This window comes from Cygnus atratus, unplaced genomic scaffold (assembly GCF_013377495.2).
Source record: "Cygnus atratus isolate AKBS03 ecotype Queensland, Australia unplaced genomic scaffold, CAtr_DNAZoo_HiC_assembly HiC_scaffold_160, whole genome shotgun sequence".
In the NCBI taxonomy this organism is placed as follows: domain Eukaryota; kingdom Metazoa; phylum Chordata; class Aves; order Anseriformes; family Anatidae; genus Cygnus; species Cygnus atratus.
Genome location: NW_026109753.1, coordinates 1 through 26,260, shown reverse-complemented (window position 1 = coordinate 26,260; position 26,260 = coordinate 1). Strand labels below are relative to the sequence as shown.

Genomic DNA, 26,260 nt, shown 5'->3' with positions numbered 1-26,260 from the left:
TGGGTTTGGGACCCCCAAAATGGGGCTGGGGCCCCCAAAATGGGGCTGGGGGGCCCTAAATGGGACCCGAATTGGGTTCGGGACCCCCAAAATGGGGCTGGGGACCCCCAAAATGGGGCTGGGCAGCCCTAAATGGGTCCCAAATTGGGATGGGGACCCCCAAAATGGGGATAAGGGTCCCCAAATATGCCCCAAAATGGGATTGGGGACCCCCAAAATGGGGCTGGGGAGCCCTAAAAGGGTTGGGGGAACCCCCCAAATGGGTCTGGGGACCCCAAAATGGGGTCTGGGGACCCCCAAATGTTCCCTAAATGGGTCTGGGGCCCCCCCGAATGTGCTCTGAATGGGGCTGGAGACCCCGAAATGGGGTCGGGGACCCCAAAGATCCCCCAAATGCGGTCTACGGACCCTAAGATGGGACCAGGCCCCCCCAAAGAATGCTTCAAATCCTATAAAAAACCCAAAAAAGAGGCCGGGGGGGAGGGGCTGCAGACCACCACCACTTTATTGCTCCGTCCTCCCCCCCCCCAGCCTCCCCCCCCCCCCCCAAAAAAGGGGGTTCAGGCGTCGCCGGAACCTTCCCAGGTATCGGGGTCCTGAGGGGTCTGGGGGTGCTGCCAGGTATCGGGGTCCCCGGGTTCCTCCAGGGGCTCGGGGCGATCCCAAAAAGCGGGGACCCCACCCTCAGTGGGGTCCTGCGGGGGCGGCCCCGTGGCGTTGGGGGGCTCGGGGGGCTCCCGGTCACCTGAGTCCTCCGAGGGTTTGGGGTCTTCAGAAGGTTTGGGGTCTTCAGAAGGTTTGGGGTCCTCCACGGGTTTGGGGGAGCCTCGAACATTGGGATCTTCAGTAGGGTTGAGGTCTTGAGAAGGTTTGGGGTCTTCAGAAGGTTTGGGGTTCTCCACGGGTTTGGGGGAACCTCGATTATTGGGGTCTTCAGTAGGGTTGAGATCTTCTTTGGGATTGGGGGAGCCTCGAACATTGGGGTCTTCAGTAGGGTTGATGTCCTCCACGGGTTTGGGGGAGCCCCGAACATCGGGGTCTTCGGAAGGTTTGGGGTTTTCAGTAGGGTTGAGGTCCTCCACGGGTTTGGGGGAGCCTCGAACATTGGGGTCTTCAGTAGGGTTGAGGTCCCCCGTGGGTTTGGGGGAGCCCCGAACATTGGGGTCCTCCGGGGGCTGCGGTGTCCCCCAAAAACTGGGGTCGTCGGGCTCCTCAGCCTCTTTGGGGTCGGGGGGCGTCTCGGCGAAGTAGGCCTCGCGGGTGATGCCGGCGATCCAGCGCTCGTAGAGGGGGGCGGCGGTGAAAAGGGGGGGGCCCTCCCCGGCGCAACCCCCCCCGCTGGCCGTCCCCGCCAGGAACCAGATCCCCCGTTCCTCACAGACCAGCGGGGAGCCCGGGTCCGGCTGCGGGGAAACCCCAAAAGCGACCCCAAAAGAGGCGGAGATGAGCGAAAAGGGCCAAAATCCCATAAAATGGGACCTAGGAATCCCAAAAGCCCCAAAAGTAACCCCAAAAGCCCCAGTGATAAGCCAAAAGGCCCAAAATCCCATAAAATGAGAACTAGGAATCCCAAACGTGACCCCAAAAGCGACCCCAAAAGAAGCAGCGATGAGCCAAAAGGGCCAAAATCCCATAAAATGGGACCTAGGAATCCCAAAAGCCCCAAAAGTGACCCCAAAAGCCCCAGTGATGAGCCAAAAGGCCCAAAATCCCATAAAATGAGAACTAGGAATCCCAAACGTGACCCCAAAAGCGACCCCAAAAGAGGCGGAGATGAGCCAAAAGGGCCAAAATCCCATAAAATGGGACCTAGGAATCCCAAAAGCCCCAAAAGTGACCCCAAAAGCCCCAGTGATGAGCCAAAAGGCCCAAAATCCCATAAAATGAGAACTAGGAATCCCAAACGTGACCCCAAAAGCGACCCCAAAAGAGGCGGAGATGAGCCAAAAGGGCCAAAATCCCATAAAATGGGACCTAGGAATCCCAAAAGCCCCAGAAGTGACCCCAAAAGCCCCAGTGATGAGCCAAAAGGCCCAAAATCCCATAAAATGAGATCTAGGAATCCCAAAGTGACCCCAAAAGCGACCCTAAAAGAGGCAGCAATGAGCCAAAAGGGCCAAAATCCCATAAAATGGGACCTAGGAATCCCAAAAGCCCCAGAAGTGACCCCAAAAGCCCCAGTGATGAGCCAAAAGGCCCAAAATCCCATAAAATGAGAACTAGGAATCCCAAACGTGACCCCAAAAGCGACCCCAAAAGAGGCAGCAATGAGCCAAAAGGGCCAAAATCCCATAAAATGGGACCTAGGAATCCCAAAAGCCCCAGAAGTGACCCCAAAAGCCCCAGTGATGAGCCAAAAGGCCCAAAATCCCATAAAATGAGAACTAGGAATCCCAAAAGTGACCCCAAAAGCGACCCCAAAAGAAGCAGCGATGAGCCAAAAGGGCCAAAATCCCATAAAATGGGACCTAGGAATCCCAAAAGCCCCAGAAGTGACCCCAAAAGCCCCAATAGTGACCCAAAAGTCCCCAAACCCCCCAAATGGGACCTAGGAACCCCAAAAGTGACCCCAAAAGCCGCCTGGGACGCCCAAAAGACCCCAAAAGGGACCTCAGGAGGGACACAGGGACCCCAAAAGGGACCCCAAAAGGGACAGAGGGACCCCAAAAGACCCCAAAAGGGACCCCAAAAGGGACCCCAAAAGACCCCAAAAGGGACCCCAAAAGGGACAGAGGGACCCCAAAAGGCCCCAGGGACCCCCAAACGACCCCAAAAGGGACCCCAAAAGGGACAGAGGGACCCCAAAAGACCCCAAAAGGGACCCCAAAAGGGACAGAGGGACCCCAAAAGACCCCAAAAGGGACCTCAGGAGGGGACATGGGGACCCCAGGAGGGACAGAGGGGACATTGGGAGGGACACGGGGACCCCAAAAGGGACGGGGGGACCCCAAAAGGGACGGAGGGACCCCAAAAGACCCCAAAAGGGACCCCAAAAGGGACAGAGGGACCCCAAAAGGGACCCCAAAAGACCCCAAAAGGGACCTCAGGAGGGGACATGGGGACCCCAGGAGGGACAGAGGGGACATTGGGAGGGACACGGGGACCCCAAAAGGGACGGGGGGACCCCAAAAGGGACAGAGGGACCCCAAAAGGGACAGAGGGACCCCCAAAAGGGACGGGGGGACCCCAAAAGGGACGGGGGGACCCCAAAAGGGACAGAGGGACCCCCAAAAGACCCCAAAAGGGACCCCAAAAGGGACCTCAGGAGGGGACATGGGGACCCCAGGAGGGACAGAGGGGACATTGGGAGGGACACGGGGACCCCAAAAGGGACGGGGGGACCCCAAAAGGGACAGAGGGACCCCCAAAAGACCCCAAAAGGGACCCCAAAAGGGACCTCAGGAGGGGACATGGGGACCCCAGGAGGGACAGAGGGGACATTGGGAGGGACACGGGGACCCCAAAAGGGACGGGGGGACCCCAAAAGGGACAGAGGGACCCCCAAAAGACCCCAAAAGGGACCCCAAAAGGGACAGAGGGACCCCAAAAGACCCCAAAAGGGACCCCAAAAGGGACAGAGGGACCCCAAAAGGGACCCCAAAAGACCCCAAAAGGGACCTCAGGAGGGGACATGGGGACCCCAGGAGGGACAGAGGGGACATTGGGAGGGACACGGGGACCCCAAAAGGGACGGGGGGACCCCAAAAGGGACAGAGGGACCCCAAAAGGGACAGAGGGACCCCCAAAAGACCCCAAAAGGGACCCCAAAAGGGACCTCAGGAGGGGACATGGGGACCCCAGGAGGGACAGAGGGGACATTGGGAGGGACACGGGGACCCCAAAAGGGACGGGGGGACCCCAAAAGGCCCCAGGGACCCCAAAAGACCCCAAAAGGGACCCCAAAAGGGACGGAGGGACCCCAAAAGGGACAGAGGGACCCCCAAAAGACCCCAAAAGGGACCCCAAAAGGGACCCCAAAAGACCCCAAAAGGGACCTCAGGAGGGGACATGGGGACCCCAGGAGGGACAGAGGGGACATTGGGAGGGACACGGGGACCCCAAAAGGGACGGAGGGACCCCAAAAGGCCCCAGGGACCCCAAAAGACCCCAAAAGGGACCCCAAAAGGGACAGAGGGACCCCAAAAGACCCCAAAAGGGACCCCAAAAGGGACAGAGGGACCCCAAAAGGGACCCCAAAAGACCCCAAAAGGGACCTCAGGAGGGGACATGGGGACCCCAGGAGGGACAGAGGGGACATTGGGAGGGACACGGGGACCCCAAAAGGGACGGAGGGACCCCAAAAGGGACAGAGGGACCCCAAAAGACCCCAAAAGGGACCCCAAAAGGGACAGAGGGACCCCAAAAGGGACCCCAAAAGACCCCAAAAGGGACCTCAGGAGGGGACATGGGGACCCCAGGAGGGACAGAGGGGACATTGGGAGGGACACGGGGACCCCAAAAGGGACGGGGGGACCCCAAAAGGGACAGAGGGACCCCAAAAGGGACAGAGGGACCCCCAAAAGACCCCAAAAGGGACCCCAAAAGGGACCTCAGGAGGGGACATGGGGACCCCAGGAGGGACAGAGGGGACATTGGGAGGGACACGGGGACCCCAAAAGGCCCCAGGGACCCCCAAAAGACCCCAAAAGGGACCCCAAAAGGGACGGAGGGACCCCAAAAGGGACAGAGGGACCCCCAAAAGACCCCAAAAGGGACCCCAAAAGGGACCCCAAAAGACCCCAAAAGGGACCTCAGGAGGGGACATGGGGACCCCAGGAGGGACAGAGGGGACATTGGGAGGGACACGGGGACCCCAAAAGGGACGGGGGGACCCCAAAAGGGACGGAGGGACCCCAAAAGGGACAGAGGGACCCCAAAAGACCCCAAAAGGGACCCCAAAAGGGACAGAGGGACCCCAAAAGGGACCCCAAAAGACCCCAAAAGGGACCTCAGGAGGGGACATGGGGACCCCAGGAGGGACAGAGGGGACATTGGGAGGGACACGGGGACCCCAAAAGGGACGGAGGGACCCCAAAAGGGACAGAGGGACCCCCAAAAGACCCCAAAAGGGACCCCAAAAGGGACCTCAGGAGGGGACATGGGGACCCCAGAAGGGACAGAGGGGACATTGGGAGGGACACGGGGACCCCAAAAGGCCCCAGGGACCCCCAAAAGACCCCAAAAGGGACCCCAAAAGGGACGGAGGGACCCCAAAAGGGACAGAGGGACCCCCAAAAGACCCCAAAAGGGACCCCAAAAGGGACCTCAGGAGGGGACATGGGGACCCCAGGAGGGACAGAGGGGACATTGGGAGGGACACGGGGACCCCAAAAGGGACGGAGGGACCCCAAAAGGGACAGAGGGACCCCAAAAGACCCCAAAAGGGACCCCAAAAGGGACAGAGGGACCCCAAAAGGCCCCAGGGACCCCCAAACGACCCCAAAAGGGACCCCAAAAGGGACAGAGGGACCCCAAAAGACCCCAAAAGGGACCCCAAAAGGGACAGAGGGACCCCAAAAGGGACCCCAAAAGACCCCAAAAGGGACCTCAGGAGGGGACATGGGGACCCCAGGAGGGACAGAGGGGACATTGGGAGGGACACGGGGACCCCAAAAGGGACGGGGGGACCCCAAAAGGGACGGAGGGACCCCAAAAGGGACAGAGGGACCCCAAAAGACCCCAAAAGGGACCCCAAAAGGGACAGAGGGACCCCAAAAGGGACCCCAAAAGACCCCAAAAGGGACCTCAGGAGGGGACATGGGGACCCCAGGAGGGACAGAGGGGACATTGGGAGGGACACGGGGACCCCAAAAGGGACGGGGGGACCCCAAAAGGGACAGAGGGACCCCAAAAGGGACAGAGGGACCCCCAAAAGACCCCAAAAGGGACCCCAAAAGGGACCTCAGGAGGGGACATGGGGACCCCAGGAGGGACAGAGGGGACATTGGGAGGGACACGGGGACCCCAAAAGGGACGGGGGGACCCCAAAAGGGACGGAGGGACCCCAAAAGGGACAGAGGGACCCCAAAAGGGACAGAGGGACCCCCAAAAGGGACCCCAAAAGACCCCAAAAGGGACCTCAGGAGGGGACATGGGGACCCCAGGAGGGACAGAGGGGACATTGGGAGGGACACGGGGACCCCAAAAGGGACGGAGGGACCCCAAAAGGGACAGAGGGACCCCCAAAAGACCCCAAAAGGGACCCCAAAAGGGACCTCAGGAGGGGACATGGGGACCCCAGAAGGGACAGAGGGGACATTGGGAGGGACACGGGGACCCCAAAAGGCCCCAGGGACCCCCAAAAGACCCCAAAAGGGACCCCAAAAGGGACGGAGGGACCCCAAAAGGGACAGAGGGACCCCCAAAAGACCCCAAAAGGGACCCCAAAAGGGACCCCAAAAGACCCCAAAAGGGACCTCAGGAGGGGACATGGGGACCCCAGGAGGGACAGAGGGGACATTGGGAGGGACACGGGGACCCCAAAAGGGACGGAGGGACCCCAAAAGGGACAGAGGGACCCCAAAAGACCCCAAAAGGGACCCCAAAAGGGACAGAGGGACCCCAAAAGACCCCAAAAGGGACCCCAAAAGGGTCCTCACCTGGCAGGCGCTGGTGCCGTTGGGGACGGTGACGCCGAAGGTGTCCTCCACGGTGTCCCCAACGTCCCCACGGGGCGCGGGGGACTCGAGCGGCGTCACCTCCACGCTGCCCAGCTCCTCGGGGACGGCCGGGCCTGGGGACATTGGGGGACATCGGGGACATCGGGGACATTTGGGGACATCGGGGGCGTTGGGGACATTGGGGACACTGGGGGCATTGGGGGCGTTGGGGGCGTTGGGGACATTGGGGACACTGGGGGCATTGGGGGCGTTGGGGACATTTGGGGACATTGGGGCATCGGGGACATCGGGGACATTGGGGGATATTGGGGGATGTTGGGGACATTTGGGACATCGGGGACATTTGGGGACATTGGGGGACATTGGGGACATCGGGGACATCGGGGACATTTGGGGACATTGGGGACATTTGGGGACATTGGGGACATTGGGGGACATTTGGGGACATTGGGGGTGTTGGGGACATCGGGGACATGGGGGGCATTGGGGACATCGGGGCATCGGGGACATTTGGGGACATTTGGGACATTTGGGGACATTTGGGACATCGGGGACATTGGGGACATTGGGGACATTTGGGGACACTGGGGATATGGGGACATTTGGGGACACCGGGACTGGGACACTGGGGTCACAAGGAAGGGGGACACCGGGGATAATGGGGACACCGGGGTCACGGAACGGGGACATCGGGGACAATGGGGTCACTGGGAAAGGGGACATCGGGGACAACGGCGTCACGAGGGATGGGGACATTGGGGTCGCTGGGAACGGGGCCGCTGGGGACAATGGGGTGACTGGGAACGGGGTCACCGGGAACGGGATCATCGGGGACACCGGGATCGGGATCATCGGGGTCACCGGGATCGGGATCATTGGGGTCACCGGGAATGGGGCCATTGGGGTCACCGGGATCGGGGCCATTGGGGTCACTGGGATCGGGATCATTGGGGTCACCGGGAAGGGGATCATTGGGGTCACCGGGAACGGGATCATTGGGGTCATCGGGAACGGGATCATTGGGGTCATCGGGATTGGGATCATTGGGGTCACCGGGATCGGGGCCATTGGGGTCACCGGGAACGGGATCATTGGGGTCACCGGGAACGGGATCATTGGGGTCATCGGGATTGGGACTATTGGGGACACTGGGAACAGGATCATCGGGGTCACCGGGATTGGGGCCATTGGGGTCACCGGGAAGGGGATCATTGGGGTCATTGGGATTGGGGCCATTGGGGTCACTGGGAACGGGATCATTGGGGTCATCGGGATTGGGACTATTGGGGACACTGGGAACGGGATCATCGGGGTCACCGGGAATGGGGCCATTGGGGTCACTGGGATTGGGGCCATTGGGGTCACCGGGAAGGGGATCATTGGGGTCATCGGGATTGGGACTATTGGGGACACTGGGAACAGGATCATCGGGGTCACCGGGAATGGGGCCATTGGGGTCATTGGGATTGGGGCCATTGGGGTCATTGGGATCGGGGCCATTGGGGTCACCGGGATCGGGGCCATTGGGGTCATTGGGATCGGGGACATTGGGGTCACTGGGAACGGGATCATTGGGGTCATCGGGATTGGGACTATTGGGGACACTGGGAACGGGATCATCGGGGTCACCGGGATCGGGGCCATTGGGGTCACCGGGATCGGGGCCATTGGGGTCATCGGGATTTGGGGCTGTTGGGGTCACTGGGAATGGGATCATTGGGGTCACTGGGATTGGGATCATTGGGGTCACCGGGAAGGGGATCATTGGGGTCACTGGGATCGGGGCCATTGGGGTCACTGGGAACGGGATCATTGGGGTCACCGGGAAGGGGATCATTGGGGTCACCGGGATCGGGATCATTGGGGTCACCGGGAAGGGGATCATTGGGGTCACTGGGATCGGGGCCATTGGGGTCACTGGGAACGGGATCATCGGGGTCATTGGGATCGGGACCATTGGGGACCCCGTTGGGGACCCCGTAGGGGGACTCACTTTTAGGGCCGAGCAGGGCCCAGCAGCGGGTTCCGGGGGGCCGCCGGTGGTTCCTATAGGGCAGGCAGAGGGGGCGCAGCGCCGGCCCCGATACCAGACCCCGCTCGAGCCGTAATAGGGCCAGGTCCCGACCCCGGCCCGGCCCCACGTAGGCCCCGTGTAGGGTCAGGCGGGCGCCCGCCCGCGCCTCCGACCCCGCAACCGTCGCCTGCCAGGCCTCGGCCACCTGGCGCCTGAAATAGGGGGGGGATATAGGGTCAGGGGGGCGGGGAGGCGGCCCTAAAAGGGGAAGGGGGCCCTAAAAGGGAGGGGGGGGATCCTAAAAGGGAGGGGGGGAGCCTAAAAAGCTTGGGGTTTGGCCCTAATGGGGACCCTATGAAGGATTGTGGGGTTCGGCCCTAACGGGGGCCCTATTAAAATCGTTGGGGTTCAGCCCTAATTAACGGGGACGACCCTAAGAAGCATGGGGTCCGGCCCCAATTAATGGGACCCCACTAAAATCCTTGGGGTTCAGCCCTAATTAATGGGGGTGACCCTAAAAGCCTTGGGGTCCGGCCCCAATTAATGGGATCACCCTAAAAAAAACTGAGGACCGGCCCCAAATAATGGGGGTGACCCTAAAAGCTCTGGGGTCCAGCCCTAATTAATGGGGCCACCCTAAAAACCTTGGGGTCCAGCCCTAATTAATGGGGGTGACCCTAAAAACCTTGGGCCTCAATGGGATCTCTATAGGGTCTCTATGGGGTTTTGGGGTCTCCATAGGGTCTAAATGGGGTTTTGGGGTCTCTTTAGGGCCTCAATAGGGTTTTGGGGTCTCCATAGGGTCTCTATGGGGTTTGGGGGTCTCCATAGGGTCTAAATGGGGTTTTGGGGTCTCTTTAGGGCCTCAATAGGGTTTTGGGGTCTCCATAGGGTCTCTATGGGGTTTTGGGGTCTCCATAGGGTCTAAATGGGGTTTTGGGGTCTCTTTAGGGCCTCAATAGGGTTTTGGGGTCTCCATAGGGTCTCTATGGGGTTTGGGGGTCTCCATAGGGTCTAAATGGGGTTTTGGGGTCTCTTTAGGGCCTCAATAGGGTTTTGGGGTCTCCATAGGGTCTCTATGGGGTTTTGGGGTCTCCATAGGGTCTAAATGGGGTTTTGGGGTCTCTTTAGGGCCTCAATAGGGTTTTGGGGTCTCCATAGGGTCTCTATGGGGTTTTGGGGTCTCCATAGGGTCTAAATGGGGTTTTGGGGTCTCTTTAGGGCCTCAATAGGGTTTTGGGGTCTCCATAGGGTCTCTATGGGGTTTGGGGGTTTCCATGGGTTCTCAATGGGGTTTTGGGGTCTCTATAGGGCCTCAGTGGGGTTTCCGTAGGTCCTCTATGGGGTTTGGGGGTTTTCATAGGATCTCAGCGGGATTTTGGGGTTTTCACAGGATCTCTATGGGGTTTGGGGGTTTTCATAGGATCTCAACGGGATTTTGGGGTTTTCACAGGATCTCTATGGGGTTTGGGGGTTTTCATAGGATCTCAACGGGATTTTGGGGTTTTCACAGGATCTCTATGGGGTTTGGGGGTTTTCATAGGATCTCAACGGGATTTTGGGGTTTTCACAGGATCTCTATGGGGTTTGGGGGTTTTCATAGGATCTCAGCGGGATTTTGGGGTTTTCACAGGATCTCTATGGGGTTTGGGGGTTTTCATAGGATCTCAACGGGATTTGGGGGTTTTCACAGGATCTCTATGGGGTTTGGGGGTTTTCAGGGGGTCTCGAAGGGGTTTTGGGGTCGGGACCCCACGACACTCACCCTATAAAGCAGTGGGCGGCCGTCAGCACCCAGCTCTCGGCCACCAGGGCCCCCCCGCAGCGGTGCAGCCCCCCGAAAGTCAGGCTGACGTACCAGGGCCAGCCCGCCCCGTTGGGGGGCTCCAGGGGGGGCCCCCCCTGCATCCCACAACCTGTAGGGTCGGGGGGGGGGGGGGGAAAGGATTAGGGGGAAGGGGGGGTCGGATAACGGGGTCCCCCCCGTGGGGTTCCTACAGGGGGAAATGGCGGGGGTTGGGGTGGCCCCACCCTATTATTGGGGGCCAAAGGGGGGGGGGATTAAGGGGATTTAGGGCTCCCCAACCCATTTATTGGGGTCAAATGGGGGCTTTATAGGGTTTTGGGGTTCCCCATGGGGTCTCAATGGGGTTTGGGGGTCCCCATGGGGTTTTAATAGGGTTTGGGGTTCCCTCACCCCATTCTTGGGGTCTGAAATGGGGTCTCAATAGGATTTGGGGTTCTCCCACCCCATTATTGGGGTCTGAATGGGGTCTCGATAGGGTTTTGGGGTCCCCTACCCCATTACTGGCGTCTCTATGGGGTCTCAATGGGGTTTAGGGTTCCCCATGGGGTTTTAATAGGGTTTGGGGTTCCCTCACCCCATTATTGGGGTCCAAAGTCGGGTTTCAATAGGATTTGGGGTTCCCCATGGGATCTCGATGGGATTTGGGGTTCCCCATGGGGTTTTAATAGGGTTTTGGGGTTCCCTCACCCCATTATTGGGGTCCAAAGTTGGGTTTCAATAGGATTTGGGGTTCCCCATGGGGTTTTAATAGGGTTTTGGGGTTCCCTCACCCCATTATTGGGGTCCAAAGGGGGGAATTAATAGGATTAGGGGTTCCCCCACTCATTTATTGGGGTACAAAAGGGGGGGATCAATGGGGTTTTGGGGTTGCCCATGGGGTCACAATGGGATTTGGGGGTCTTCATGGGATTTTAATAGGGTTTGGGGTTCTCCCACCCCATTATTGGGGTCCAAAGCGGGGTCTCGAAGGGACCTGGGGTTCCCCATGGGGTTTTAATAGGGTTTGGGCTTCCCCCACCCCATTAAGGGGGTCCAAAGGGGGGGAATTAATAGGATTTGGGGTTCCCCCACCCCATTATTGGGGTCCAACGTGGTGTTTCAATAGGATTTGGGGTTCCCCATCGGATCTCAATGGGATTTGGGGTTCCCTATGGGGTTTTAATAGGGTTTGGGGTTCCCCCCCCAAAAAAAAACCACCCCCATTTGCCTTCCCAACGGGATTTCCCCCCCCCAAAACCGCCCCCGTTTCCCTTCCTTATAGGATTTCCCCCCTCCCCACCCCCCAAACCCCTTCGGGGTCCCCCCACCCCAATATTGGGGTCTGAATGGGAGGTGTCTCAATGGGATTTGGGGTTCCCCATGGGGTTTTAATAGGGTTTGGGGTTCCCTCACCCCATTATCAGGATCCAAACGGGATCTCAATGGGGTTTTGGCTCCCCCACCCCATTATTGGGGTCCAAAGGGATTTATAGGATTTTTTTATAGGATTTATAGGATTTTTTTTATAGGATTTGTGGGATTTTTTTATAGGATTTGTAGGATTTTTTTATAGGATTTGTGGGATTTTTTTATAGGATTTACAGGATTTTTTTATAGGATTTGTGGGATTTTTTTATAGGATTTGTGGGATTTTTTTATAGGATTTGTAGGATTTTTTTATAGGATTTGTGGGATTTTTTTATAGGATTTGTAGGATTTTTTTATAGGATTTACAGGATTTTTTTATAGGATTTACAGGATTTTTTTATAGGATTTGTGGGATTTTTTTATAGGATTTACAGGATTTTTTTATAGGATTTGTAGGATTTTTTTATAGGATTTACAGGATTTTTTTATAGGATTTGTGGGATTTTTTTATAGGATTTGTGGGATTTTCTTATAGGATTTATAGGATTTTTTATAGGATTTGTAGGATTTTTTTATAGGATTTATAGGATTTTTTTATAGGATTTGTGGGATTTTTTTATAGGATTTGTGGGATTTTTTTATAGGATTTGTGGGATTTTTTTATAGGATTTACAGGATTTTTTTATAGGATTTGTAGGATTTTTTTATAGGATTTACAGGATTTTTTTATAGGATTTGTGGGATTTTTTTATAGGATTTGTGGGATTTTCTTATAGGATTTATAGGATTTTTTATAGGATTTGTAGGATTTTTTTATAGGATTTACAGGATTTTTTTATAGGATTTGTGGGATTTTTTTATAGGATTTGTGGGATTTTCTTATAGGATTTATAGGATTTTTTATAGGATTTGTAGGATTTTTTTATAGGATTTATAGGATTTTTTTATAGGATTTGTGGGATTTTTTTATAGGATTTGTGGGATTTTTTTATAGGATTTGTGGGATTTTTTTATAGGATTTGTAGGATTTTTTTATAGGATTTGTGGGATTTTTTTATAGGATTTATAGGATTTTTTTATAGGATTTGTGGGATTTTTTTTTATAGGATTTGTAGGATTTTTTTATAGGATTTGTGGGATTTTTTTATAGGATTTACAGGATTTTTTTATAGGATTTGTAGGATTTTTTTATAGGATTTATAGGATTTTTTTATAGGATTTATAGGATTTTTTTATAGGATTTGTGGGATTTTTTTATAGGATTTACAGGATTTTTTTTATAGGATTTACAGGATTTTTTTTATAGGATTTGTAGGATTTTTTTATAGGATTTGTGGGATTTTTTTATAGGATTTGTGGGATTTTTTTATAGGATTTGTGGGATTTTTTTATAGGATTTGTAGGATTTTTTTTATAGGATTTGTGGGATTTTTTTATAGGATTTATAGGATTTTTTTATAGGATTTGTGGGATTTTTTTATAGGATTTACAGGATTTTTTTATAGGATTTGTAGGATTTTTTTATAGGATTTACAGGATTTTTTTATAGGATTTGTGGGATTTTTTTATAGGATTTATAGGATTTTTTTATAGGATTTGTGGGATTTTTTTATAGGATTTATAGGATTTTTTTATAGGATTTGTAGGATTTTTTATAGGATTTCAAATAGGATTTAGGTAACCCCCCCCCAAAAAAAAAAAACACGCCCCCGTTTCTCTTCCTAATAGGATTTCCCCCCTCCCCCACCCCCCAAACCCTTTCGGGGTCCCCCCCCCCCCCACCCCAAAAACCCCCAAACCCCCAAAACTCACCCAGGCACTTGCCGTCCTCCAGGCCGGGGGGGGGCGGCGGCGGGGGCGGGGGGAAGGCGGCGGGGGCGGCGTGGCGCCGTAGCCACCCGGCGTGGGCCGCTAGCCCCGTGGCCAGCACCGGCCCGTTGGGGCGGGCGCAGCCCACGGCGAAGCTCAGCACCCCCGCCTGCACCCAGCGGCCCCCCGAAAAGCAGGCCAGGGGGCCCCCCGAGTCCGCCTGGGGGGGGGGGGGGGAGACCCTATAGGTTGGTTATGGGGACCCTATAGACCCCCCTGATATGACTGGGGGGGGGCAGACCCTATAGACCCCCCCAGACCTGGCTGTAGGGGGCAAGACCCTCTAGATTGGTTGTGGGGACCCTAAAACACTCCTGAATTTGTCGGGGGGGGGGGAGATCCCTATAGGGACCCTATAGACCCCCCCGATATGACTATGGGGCAGGAGACCCTATAGGTTGGTTGTAGGGACCCTATAGACCCCCTAATCTTCTAATGGGGGGGCAGACCCTATAGGTTGGTTGTGGGGACCCTAAAACCCTCCTGAATTTGTCTGGGGGGGGAGATCCTATACATTGGTTGTAGGGACCCTATAGACACCCCCCCCCCCGATCTGTCCATAGGGGGGGAGACCCTATAGGTTGGTTGTAGGGACCCTATAGACCCCCCCCCCCGATCTGTCTATAGGGGGGGAGACCCTATAGGTTGGTTGTAGGGACCCTATAGACCCCCCCCCCCCGATCTGTCTATAGGGGGGGAGACCCTATAGGTTGGTTGTAGGGACCCTATAGACACCCCCCCCCCCCGATCTGTCTATAGGGGGGGAGACCCTATAGGTTGGTTGTAGGGACCCTATAGACACCCCCCCCCCCCCGATCTGTCTATAGGGGGGGAGACCCTATAGGTTGGTTGTAGGGACCCTATAGACCCCCCCTAAGCTGCTAATGGGGGGGGAGACCCTATAGGTTGGTTGTGGGGACCCCCAAATGTCCCCAACGCCCCCAACGCCCCCAAGACCCCAAACGTCCCCAACGCCCCCCGATGTCCCCAAACGTCCCCAGCACCCCCACATCCCCGACGTCCCCGACGTCCCCAAACGTCCCCAACACCCTCGGTGCCCCCAGCACCCTCGGCGTCCCCAACGCTCCCAACATCCCCGACGTCCCCACCACCCCGCCGTCCCCCCGATGTCCCCCCGATGTCCCCAGCCCCACCGCCCCCGCCGTCCCCACCGCCCCCGCCACCCCGATGTCCCCAACGTCCCCCCGCCGTCCCCCCCCCGGCACCTGGCAGGCCCCGCGGCCGCCCTCCTTGCCGCCGGCGCACACCATGCCGGGCCGCGCCGGGCGGGCCAGGTCGCGGCGCCGCAGGTTGGAGTAGAGGCAGTTGCAGGTGGGGGCGCTCAGCAGGTCCAAGGAGACCTTCTGCAGGGGGGCCCCCGCCGGCAGGGACACTGCGGGACAAAGGGAGGGTGTCCTCCAGGGGGTGGGGGGGGGGGAGGGGTGGCGTGGGGGGACGTCACCGTGGGGGGATGTCACCGTGGGGATCAACCAGCATGGAGGTTTTCCGTTGCGGAGAACCTCTGCCGCGGAGATCGTCCATCGTGGAGATCGTCCGCCATGGAGATCTTCCATCATGGGGATCCACCACCACGGGGTTCGTCCATCATGGGGACCAACCATCATGGGGATCGTCCATCATGGAGATCTTCCATCATGGAGATCGTCCATCATGGGGATCAACCATCATGGAGGTCTTCCATCGTGGAGAACCTCTACTGTGGAGATCGTCCATCATGGGGATCCACCACCATGGGGATCATCCATCATGGAGATCGTCCATCATGGGGATCAACCATCACGGAGGTCTTCCATCGTGGAGAACCTCTACTGTGGAGATCGTCCATCATGGGGATCCGCCACCATGGGGATCATCCATCATGGAGATCGTCCATCATGGGGATCAACCATCATGGAGGTCTTCCATTGTGGAGAACCTCTACTGTGGAGATCGTCCATCATGGGGATCCACCACCATGGGGATCGTCCATCATGGGGATCGTCCATCATGGAGATCGTCCGCCATGGAGATCGTCCGCCATGGAGATCTTCCATCATGGGGATCCACCACCACGGGGTTCGTCCATCATGGGGACCAACCATCATGGGGATCGTCCATCATGGAGATCTTCCATCATGGAGATCGTCCATCATGGGGATCAACCATCATGGAGGTCTTCCATCGTGGAGAACCTCTACTGTGGAGATCGTCCATCATGGAGATCGTCCATCGTGGAGGTCGTCCACCATGGAGATCTTCCATCATGGGGATCCACCACCACGGGGTTCGTCCATCATGGGGACCAACCATCATGGGGATCGTCCATCATGGAGATCTTCCATCATGGAGATCGTCCATCATGGGGATCAACCATCATGGAGGTCTTCCATCGTGGAGAACCTCTACTGTGGAGATCGTCCATCATGGGGATCCACCACCATGGGGATCATCCATCATGGAGATCGTCCATCATGGGGATCAACCATCATGGAGGTCTTCCATTGTGGAGAACCTCTACTGTGGAGATCGTCCATCATGGGGATCCACCACCATGGGGATCGTCCATCATGGGGATCGTCCATCATGGAGATCGTCCGCCATGGAGATTGTCCACCATGGAGATCTTCCATCATGGGGATCAACCATCATGGGGATCGTCCATCATGGAGATCTTCCATCATGGAGATCGTCCATCATGGAGATCAACCACCATGGGGATCGTCCATCATGGAGATCGTCCGCCATGGAGATCGTCCGCCATGGAGATCTTCCATCATGGGGATCAACCATCATGGGGATCGTCCATCATGGAGATCTTCCATCATGGAGATCGTCCATCATGGGGATCAACCATCATGGAGGTCTTCCATCGTGGAGAACCTCTACTGTGGAGATCGTCCATCATGGGGATCGTCCATCGTGGAGGTCGTCCACCATGGAGATCTTCCATCATGGGGATCCACCACCACGGGGTTCGTCCATCATGGGGACCAACCATCATGGGGATCGTCCATCATGGAGATCTTCCATCATGGAGATCGTCCATCATGGGGATCAACCATCATGGAGGTCTTCCATCGTGGAGAACCTCTACTGTGGAGATCGTCCATCATGGGGATCGTCCATCGTGGAGGTCGTCCACCATGGAGATCTTCCATCATGGGGATCCACCACCACGGGGTTCGTCCATCATGGGGACCAACCATCATGGGGATCGTCCATCATGGAGATCTTCCATCATGGAGATCGTCCATCATGGGGATCAACCATCATGGAGGTCTTCCATCGTGGAGAACCTCTACTGTGGAGATCGTCCATCATGGGGATCCACCACCATGGGGATCATCCATCATGGAGATCGTCCATCATGGGGATCAACCATCACGGAGGTCTTCCATCGTGGAGAACCTCTACTGTGGAGATCGTCCATCATGGGGATCCGCCACCATGGGGATCATCCATCATGGAGATCGTCCATCATGGGGATCAACCATCATGGAGGTCTTCCATTGTGGAGAACCTCTACTGTGGAGATCGTCCATCATGGGGATCCACCACCATGGGGATCGTCCATCATGGGGATCGTCCATCATGGAGATCGTCCGCCATGGAGATCGTCCGCCATGGAGATCTTCCATCATGGGGATCCACCACCACGGGGTTCGTCCATCATGGGGACCAACCATCATGGGGATCGTCCATCATGGAGATCTTCCATCATGGAGATCGTCCATCATGGGGATCAACCATCATGGAGGTCTTCCATCGTGGAGAACCTCTACTGTGGAGATCGTCCATCATGGAGATCGTCCATCGTGGAGGTCGTCCACCATGGAGATCTTCCATCATGGGGATCCACCACCACGGGGTTCGTCCATCATGGGGACCAACCATCATGGGGATCGTCCATCATGGAGATCTTCCATCATGGAGATCGTCCATCATGGGGATCAACCATCATGGAGGTCTTCCATCGTGGAGAACCTCTACTGTGGAGATCGTCCATCATGGAGATCGTCCATCGTGGAGGTCGTCCACCATGGAGATCTTCCATCATGGGGATCCACCACCACGGGGTTCGTCCATCATGGGGACCAACCATCATGGGGATCGTCCATCATGGAGATCTTCCATCATGGAGATCGTCCATCATGGGGATCAACCATCATGGAGGTCTTCCATCGTGGAGAACCTCTACTGTGGAGATCGTCCATCATGGGGATCCACCACCATGGGGATCATCCATCATGGAGATCGTCCATCATGGGGATCAACCATCATGGAGGTCTTCCATCGTGGAGAACCTCTACTGTGGAGATCGTCCATCATGGGGATCCACCACCATGGGGATCGTCCATCATGGAGATCGTCCATCGTGGAGGTCGTCCACCATGGAGATCTTCCATCATGGGGATCCACCACCACGGGGTTCGTCCATCATGGGGACCAACCATCATGGGGATCGTCCATCATGGAGATCTTCCATCATGGAGATCGTCCATCATGGGGATCAACCATCATGGAGGTCTTCCATCGTGGAGAACCTCTACTGTGGAGATCGTCCATCATGGGGATCCACCACCATGGGGATCATCCATCATGGAGATCGTCCATCATGGGGATCAACCATCATGGAGGTCTTCCATTGTGGAGAACCTCTACTGTGGAGATCGTCCATCATGGGGATCCACCACCATGGGGATCGTCCATCATGGGGATCGTCCATCATGGAGATCGTCCGCCATGGAGATTGTCCACCATGGAGATCTTCCATCATGGGGATCAACCATCATGGGGATCGTCCATCATGGAGATCTTCCATCATGGAGATCGTCCATCATGGAGATCAACCACCATGGGGATCGTCCATCATGGAGATCGTCCGCCATGGAGATCGTCCGCCATGGAGATCTTCCATCATGGGGATCAACCATCATGGGGATCGTCCATCATGGAGATCTTCCATCATGGAGATCGTCCATCATGGGGATCAACCATCATGGAGGTCTTCCATCGTGGAGAACCTCTACTGTGGAGATCGTCCATCATGGGGATCGTCCATCGTGGAGGTCGTCCACCATGGAGATCTTCCATCATGGGGATCCACCACCACGGGGTTCGTCCATCATGGGGACCAACCATCATGGGGATCGTCCATCATGGAGATCTTCCATCATGGAGATCGTCCATCATGGGGATCAACCATCATGGAGGTCTTCCATCGTGGAGAACCTCTACTGTGGAGATCGTCCATCATGGAGATCGTCCATCGTGGAGGTCGTCCACCATGGAGATCTTCCATCATGGGGATCCACCACCACGGGGTTCGTCCATCATGGGGACCAACCATCATGGGGATCGTCCATCATGGAGATCTTCCATCATGGAGATCGTCCATCATGGGGATCAACCATCATGGAGGTCTTCCATCGTGGAGAACCTCCACTGTGGAGATCGTCCATCATGGGGATCCACCACCATGGAGATCTTCCCTCATGGAGAACCTCTACCATGGAGAACCTCTACCATGGGGAACATCTACCATGGAGATCGTCCATCATGGGGATCAACCATCATGGAGATCGTCCACCATGGAGATCCTCTACCATGGAGATCGTCCATCATGGGGATCAACCATAATGGAGGTCTTCAATTGTGGAGAACCTCTACCATGGAGAACCTCTACCATGGAGATTGTCCGTCATGGGGATCCACCACCATGGAGATCGTCCATCATGGAGATCACCCATCATGGAGAACCTCTACTGTGGAGGTCTTCCGTCATGGGGATCGTCCATCATGGGGATCAACCAGCATGGGAATCAACCACGATGAAGATCCTCCATCATGGAGATCAAGCACCATGGAGGTCGTCCACCATGGAGACCCCCCATCATGGGGATCAACCACCATGGAGAACCTCTACTGTGGAGATCTTCCATCATGGAGGTCTTCCATCATGGAGAGTGTCCATCATGGGGATCGTCCATCATGGGGACCGTCCGTCATGGAGATCGTCCATCATGGAGATCAACCACGATGAAGATCCTCCCTCATGGAGATCAACCACCATGGAGATCTTCCACCATGGGGATCAAGCACGGTGAAGATCCTCCCTCATGGAGATCAACCACCATGGAGGTCGTCCATCATGGAGCACCTCTACCATGGAGATCTTCCATCACGGAGGTCTTCCATCATGGAGAACCTCTACCATGGGGATCTTCCACCATGGGGATCAACCACCGCGGAGATCGTCCACCATGGAGATCTTCCACCATGGAGAACCTCCATCATGGGGATCAACCCCCATGGAGCTCCTCCATCATGGGGATCCACCACCACGAAGTCCCATCACCCCTGGCTCCCAGATGACCGGGAACCCCCCGGGGACACCCCAAAGATCAGGAACCCCGATCAGGAACCCCCCATGGACACCCCAACGATCAGGAACCCCGCCATGGAGACCCCCACGAAGACCCCAATGATCAGGAACCCCATGGTGGACACACCAACGATCAGGAACCCCGCCATGGAGACCCCCACGAAGACCCCAATGATCAGGAACCCCCCCCCATGGACACCCCAACGATCAGGAACCCCCCCATGGAGACCCCCACGAAGACCCCAATGATCAGGAACCCCCCCGGGGACACCCCAACGATCAGGAACCCCGATCAGGAACCCCCCACAGAGACCCCAATGGTCAGGAACCTCATGGTGGACACCCCAACGATCAGGAACCCCGATCAGGAACCCCCCATGGACACCCCAACGATCAGGAACCCCGCCATGGAGACCCCCACGAAGACCCCAATGATCAGGAACCCCATGGTGGACACCCCAACGATCAGGAACCCCCCCATGGAGACCCCCACGAAGACCCCAACGGTCAGGAACCCCCCCATGGACACCCCAACGATCAAGAACCCCGATCAGGAACCCCCCCACAGAGACCCCAATGATCAGGAACCCTATGGTGGACACACCAATGATCAGGACCCCCCCCCCATGGAGACCCCCACGAAGACCCCAATGATCAGGAACCCCCCCATGGACACCCCAACGATCAGGAACCCCAATCAAGAACCCCCCCGACAGACACCCACCACCGCAAGCACCCACATGCCGAGGAACCGCCCGTGGAGCCCCCCCCCCCCCACGAGCTCCACCCCCTCCCCACCCACCGGTGGCCCCCGGCGGCCTCCTGGTGGCCCCCCGGTGGCCCCCGGCTCACCGTTCTCGGCCACGTTGCCCCAGCCGGTGAGCCAGCACGGCGTGCCGAAGGCGAAGGGGTAGCGGGGTTGCGGCAAGCAGATGGTGCCCACGCGGGGGCCCAGGGCTACCGGGGTCTCCAGGCGGGCCAGCGCCAGGTCGTGGCCCCCTTCCACCTGCCGGTAGTCCTCGTGGACCACCACCTCGGCCACCGGCCGCTCCTGGCCGCCGGGCTCGTGAAGCCGGAGCCGGCCCACCACCGCCGTCCAGGCCCCGGGTTCCGCGCGGCTCCCGTTGGGCCTGGGGGGGGGAGGGGGGGCGGGGGGGTGTGCCGACGGCGTCTAGGTGACCCAACTCGGGTTCTAGGTGTCCCAACCCGGGTTCTAGGTGCCCCAACCCAGGCTCGAGGCGTGCCCCAATGCGGTTCTAGGTGCCCCCCCCCCCCCCCCCCCCGAGGATCTGGGTGTCCCTACGGGTCATGGGTGGCCCAGCCCGGGTTCTAGGTGTCCCAACCCGGGTTCTAGGTGCCCCAATGGGGTTCTAGGTGTCCCCAAGAGGAGCTGGGTGTCCCTACAGGTCGTGGGTGGCCTGACACAGATCAAGGTCCCCCAACCAGGTTCTAGGTCCCCGATGGGTCATGGGTGCCCCAACCCGGGTTCTAGGTGCCCCAAGGGGGTTCTAGGCGTGCCCCAAGGGGGTTTCTAGGTGTCCCTCCCCCCCCCCCCCGAGGATCTGGGTGTTCCTATGGGTTGTGGGTGGCCCAACCCAGGTTCTAGGTGCCCCAAGAGGATTTGGGTGTCCCTACATGTCATGGGTGGCCCGACATGGGTTGAGGTCCCCAAGAAGGTTCTAGGTCACCCAACCAGGTTCTAGGTGTCCCGATGGGTCATGGGTACCCCAACCAGGTTCTAGGTGTCCCAAGCCAGGTTCTAGGTGCCCCGAGAGGATTTGTGTGTCCCGATGGGTCACGGGTGCCCCAACCAGGTTCTAGGTGCCCCAACCAGGTTCTGGGTGCCCCTATGAGGATCTAGGTGGCCCAATGGGGTTCTGGGTGGCCTAATGGGGGTCTGGGGGGCCCAATGAGGGATTCTGGGTGGCCTAATGGGGTTCTGGGTGGCCCAACAGGGTTCTGAGTGGCCCAGTGTGGTTCTGGATGGCCCAATGAGGGTTTCTGGGGCCCTAATGGGGTTCTAGGTGGCCTAATGGGAGTCTGGGGGGCCCAATGGGGTTTTGGGTGGCCCAACAGGGTTCTGGGGGACCCAATGGGTTTCTGGGGGGCCCAATTTGGATCTAGGTGGCCCAACAGGGTTCTGGATAGCCCAATGGGGTTCTGGGTGGCCAAATGGGGTTCTAAGTGACCTAATAGGGTTCTGGGTGGCCCAATGGGGAGTCTGGGTGGCCTGATGGTGTTCTAGGTGACCTAATAGGGCTCTAGGTGGCCCAGTGGGAGGTCTGGATTGCCCAATGGGGGGTCTGGGTGGCCCAATGGGGTTCTGGGTGGCCCAATGGGCGTTCTGAGTGGCCCAATGAGAGTCTAGGTGCTCTAATGGGGTTCTGGGTAGCCCAATGAGGCCCTAGGTGGCCCAATGCACCCTCCCCCGGGGTCACCACCACCCCCCCCCGCCTCCCACCCCCCCCCCACCCCCCCCCCCCGGCATCTCCCCGGGACTCACCCCTGGAAGCAGTGGGCGGCCGAGAGCACCCACTGGGGGGTGATGAGGGTGCCCCCGCAGAAATGCTGCCCCCGCAGCTGGAGGCTCACCTGCCAGGGCCACTCGCCGGGCCGGGCGGCCGTGCCCCCCACCACGCGGCCCAGCTCCCGCTGCTGCCCGCACTCGAGCTCTGCGTCCCAGCACCCGTCAGCCCGGGCGTCGGGGTGCCCGCGTCCCTTTTTCCCCCCTCCCCCCCCCCAAAAAAAAAAACAAGGGGGGACACCCGCCCGGCGTTGCGTCACCCCCCCCCCCCCCCCAACCCCGATTTCACCGTCCCCGGGGGGGTTGTTGCGACACCGGGCCAGGAAAAGTTGCACCAGCGCCGTGGGGTTGGGTGCTCGGGGTGCCCGGATGCTTAATTCCCCCCCCCCACCTCATGTAAGGATGGCACTCTTGGGTGCTCCCCCACCCCCCAAAAATGGCACCGGGATATTTGGGTGCCCCTCCCCCCCCTTCAAGGATGGCGCCCGGGTCCCGTGGGTGACACAGGGAGCCCCGCAGCCAGGTTGTGTTGTGTCCCCCCCCCCCCGCCCCCAAAAATGGGGCCCCTCTTACAGGTGGGGAGGGCAGGGTCCTCATGAATATGCAAGAGCTCATTTGCATGCGGCTTACCTGCTGCGGAGGGAGCCGCTGCAGCCGAAATTTCATCTGCTGGGGGGGCGGGAATAGGGGAAACGGGGGGGGAAATAGGGGGAGAGGGGGAAAAATTGGGGGAGAAGAGGGGAAATAGGGATGAGAACCTGGGGGGGAACCCAACGAGGACCCCCCCTAAACCGCCCCTGGGGGACCCAAGCGTGCGGGTGCCCCCCCAGCCAGCCCCACCCTGCCCCACCCCGGCGCCGGGGCTCATTTTTGGGGTTGAGACGTCCTCGCTTCCCGTACGACCGGTCGGGCGGGCCGTCCGGGTGGCCCCGACGCTCGTGTCCATCCCCTTGGGGACATTTTAGGGTCCCTTTTGTCCTTTTGGGTCCCCTTTTGTCCCTTTGGGTCCCCATTTTGGACCTTTTGGGGTCCCCCGGGTCCTCGATGGGGACAGACATCCTATTGGGGTGACCCTCACGTATCGGGGTCCCCCCCTCGTGTGACCCAGCCACCCGCGTGCGTCGTGTCCCCCCCAAATTTTGGGGACACCTGCATCCCCCCCCCCCCCCCCCACCAGCATCACTCACGCGCTAGCAGCAGGAGGAGGAGGAGGAGGGTGGCGGCGTGTCGAGGCGTGTCGAAGCGTGTCGAGGCGTGTCGAGGCATGGCGGCCCCCCCCGGGGGTGACCCGCGTGCCGCTGTGGCCGTCTGTCCTGTCCCGTGGCCGTCTGTCCCGTCCCGTGGCCGTCCCGTGGCCGTCTGTCCCCGTCCCGGGCACGGATCCGGTTTTAACGCCTGCCGGTGGAGGAAGGGGAAAAGGGGGGGGGGGGGAAGGAAAAGAGGGGGAGTGAGTGTGTGTTGGGGTGCCCGGGGGGGGCATTACTCACACCCCCCAACACTTTGACACGCCCGGCGTGGGAGGGGAGTGGTTGTCCGGTGTCCTTTCCCACCCCCAGAACAAGGGGGGCCGGGTTTTGGGGTGTCCCCCCCCAAAAAAGGGGACCCAGATGTGCCCTTTTCAAGGTATAAAGGGATTGGGGTGTGCCCTCCCCCAAAAAGGGACTCAGGTACTGGGGGTGTCCCCCCAAAACCCCCCAAAAAGGGGACCCAGGTATTGGGGTGCCCCCCCGAACCCCCCAAAAGGGGACCTGGGTTTTGGGGTGTCCCCCCCAAAGGGGGACCCAGATGTCCCCTTTCAAGGGACCCAATTATTGGGGTGTCCTCCCTAAAACCCCCAAAAGGGGACCCAGGTATTGGGGTCCCCCCCTTAAAGCCCCCCCAAAATGGGACCCAGGTGCGACCCCCCCCCCCCAAGAGACCCAATTATTGGGGTCCCCACCCCAAAAAAGGGACCCAGGACTTGGGGTGTCCCCCCCTTAAAGCCCCCCAGAGTGGACCCAGGCATTGGGGTGCCCCCCCTAAACCCCCCCAAAAGTGGACCCAGGTATTGCCGTGCCCCCCCCCCAATTTACAACCTAATTAATATGCATATCCTAATTTGCATACACCAGCTCTCTCTCCCCCCCATCCCATCCTCTACGGGGGGGGGGGAAGGACTACATCTCCCAGCATCCCCCGCGGCCGTTTCCGGCGGGGCGGGGGGGGGAGGGGGGGCGCGCGCACAATGGCGGCGCGCGTGGTGCTGTGCGCGGCGGGCTTCGCCCTGTCCCTGTACGCCCTGCACGTGGAGCGCGCCCACGCGCGGGACCCCACGTACCGGGCCGCGTGCGACCTGGGCCCCGCCGTGTCGTGCACGCGCGTGTTCGCCTCCAGGTGCACCGTGGGGGGGGGCGGGGGGGGGGGGTAAAAGGGGGGGTAAGGTGGGGTAAGGGGGGGTAAGAGGGGGGTGGGGGGGTCGGTGGGGGTAATGGGGGGGGGTGTTGCATTGCACGGGGGGAGTTGGGTTGCAATGCAGCAGGGGTTTGCATTGCATGGGGGGGGGGGTTGCATTGCAATGGGAAACTTGGGTTGCAGTGCACGGGGGGGGGGGGGGGGCGTTGCTTGCACGGGGAGATGCGTTGCACCAGGGTTTGTGTTGCACCAGGGGAGTTGGGTTGCATTGCATGGGGAGTTGCATTGCACGGGGGGCGGGGGGGGGGTTGGGTTGTATCGCACAGGGGTTTGCATGCACGGGGGGTTGCATCGCAAAGGGGTTTGCATTGCATGTGGGGAGTTGGGTTGCACGGGGGGAGTTGAGTTGCATTGCCCCGGGGCTTTGCATTGCACGAGGGTTTGCATTGCACTCTGGGTTGCATTGCATGGGGGCAGTTGGGTTGCCTTGCACAGGGTTTTGCATTGCAACGGGAGTTGCATGCACGGGGGGAGTTGGGTTGCTTTGCACCAGGGGTTTGCATGCACGGGGGGTTGCATTGCACCACGGGTTGCATTGCACGGGGGGAGTTGGGTTGCAATGCAGCAGGATTTGCATGCACGGGGGGCTGCATTGCACCAGGGGTTGCATTGCACGGTGGGAGTTGGGTTGCAATGCAGCAGGGTTTGCATGCACAGGAGTTGCATTGCACCATTGGCTCCATTGCACGGGGGGAGCTGGGTTGCAGTGCAGCAGGATTTGCATGCATGGGGGGCTGCATTGCACCAGGGGTTGCATTGCACAGGGGGAGTTGGGTTGCAATGCACCAGGGTTTGCATGCACGGGGGGTTGCATTGCACCAGGGGCTGCGTTGCACGGGGGGAGTTGGGTTGCAATGCAGCAGGGTTTGCATGCACGGGGGGTTGCATTGCACCAGGGGCTGCGTTGCACGGGGGGAGTTGGGTTGCAATGCAGCAGGATTTGCATGCACGGGGGGCTGCATTGCACCAGGGGTTGCATTGCACGGTGGGAGTTGGGTTGCAATGCAGCAGGGTTTGCATGCACAGGAGTTGCATTGCACCATTGGCTCCATTGCACGGGGGGAGCTGGGTTGCAGTGCAGCAGGATTTGCATGCATGGGGGGCTGCATTGCACCAGGGGTTGCATTGCACAGGGGGAGTTGGGTTGCAATGCACCAGGGTTTGCATGCACGGGGGGTTGCATTGCACCAGGGGCTGCGTTGCACGGGGGGAAGTTGGGTTGCAATGCAGCAGGGTTTGCATG

General features: G+C 58.2%; 1 protein-coding gene across 1 annotated transcript; it reads right to left on the bottom strand.

Annotated features, from left to right (window-relative positions):
- Positions 1-560: 560 nt before the first annotated feature.
- Positions 561-23,832, bottom strand: LOC118261578 (serine protease 53-like). The gene is given in 12 exon segments (XM_050716664.1): positions 561-1,219; positions 1,326-1,385; positions 1,388-1,403; positions 6,600-6,733; positions 8,614-8,846; positions 10,400-10,550; positions 13,601-13,817; positions 14,884-15,050; positions 20,895-21,172; positions 22,546-22,714; positions 23,197-23,235; positions 23,754-23,832. Coding segments are annotated over 12 exon segments (2,202 nt in total).
- Between the last annotated feature and the right edge of the window lie 2,428 nt (positions 23,833-26,260).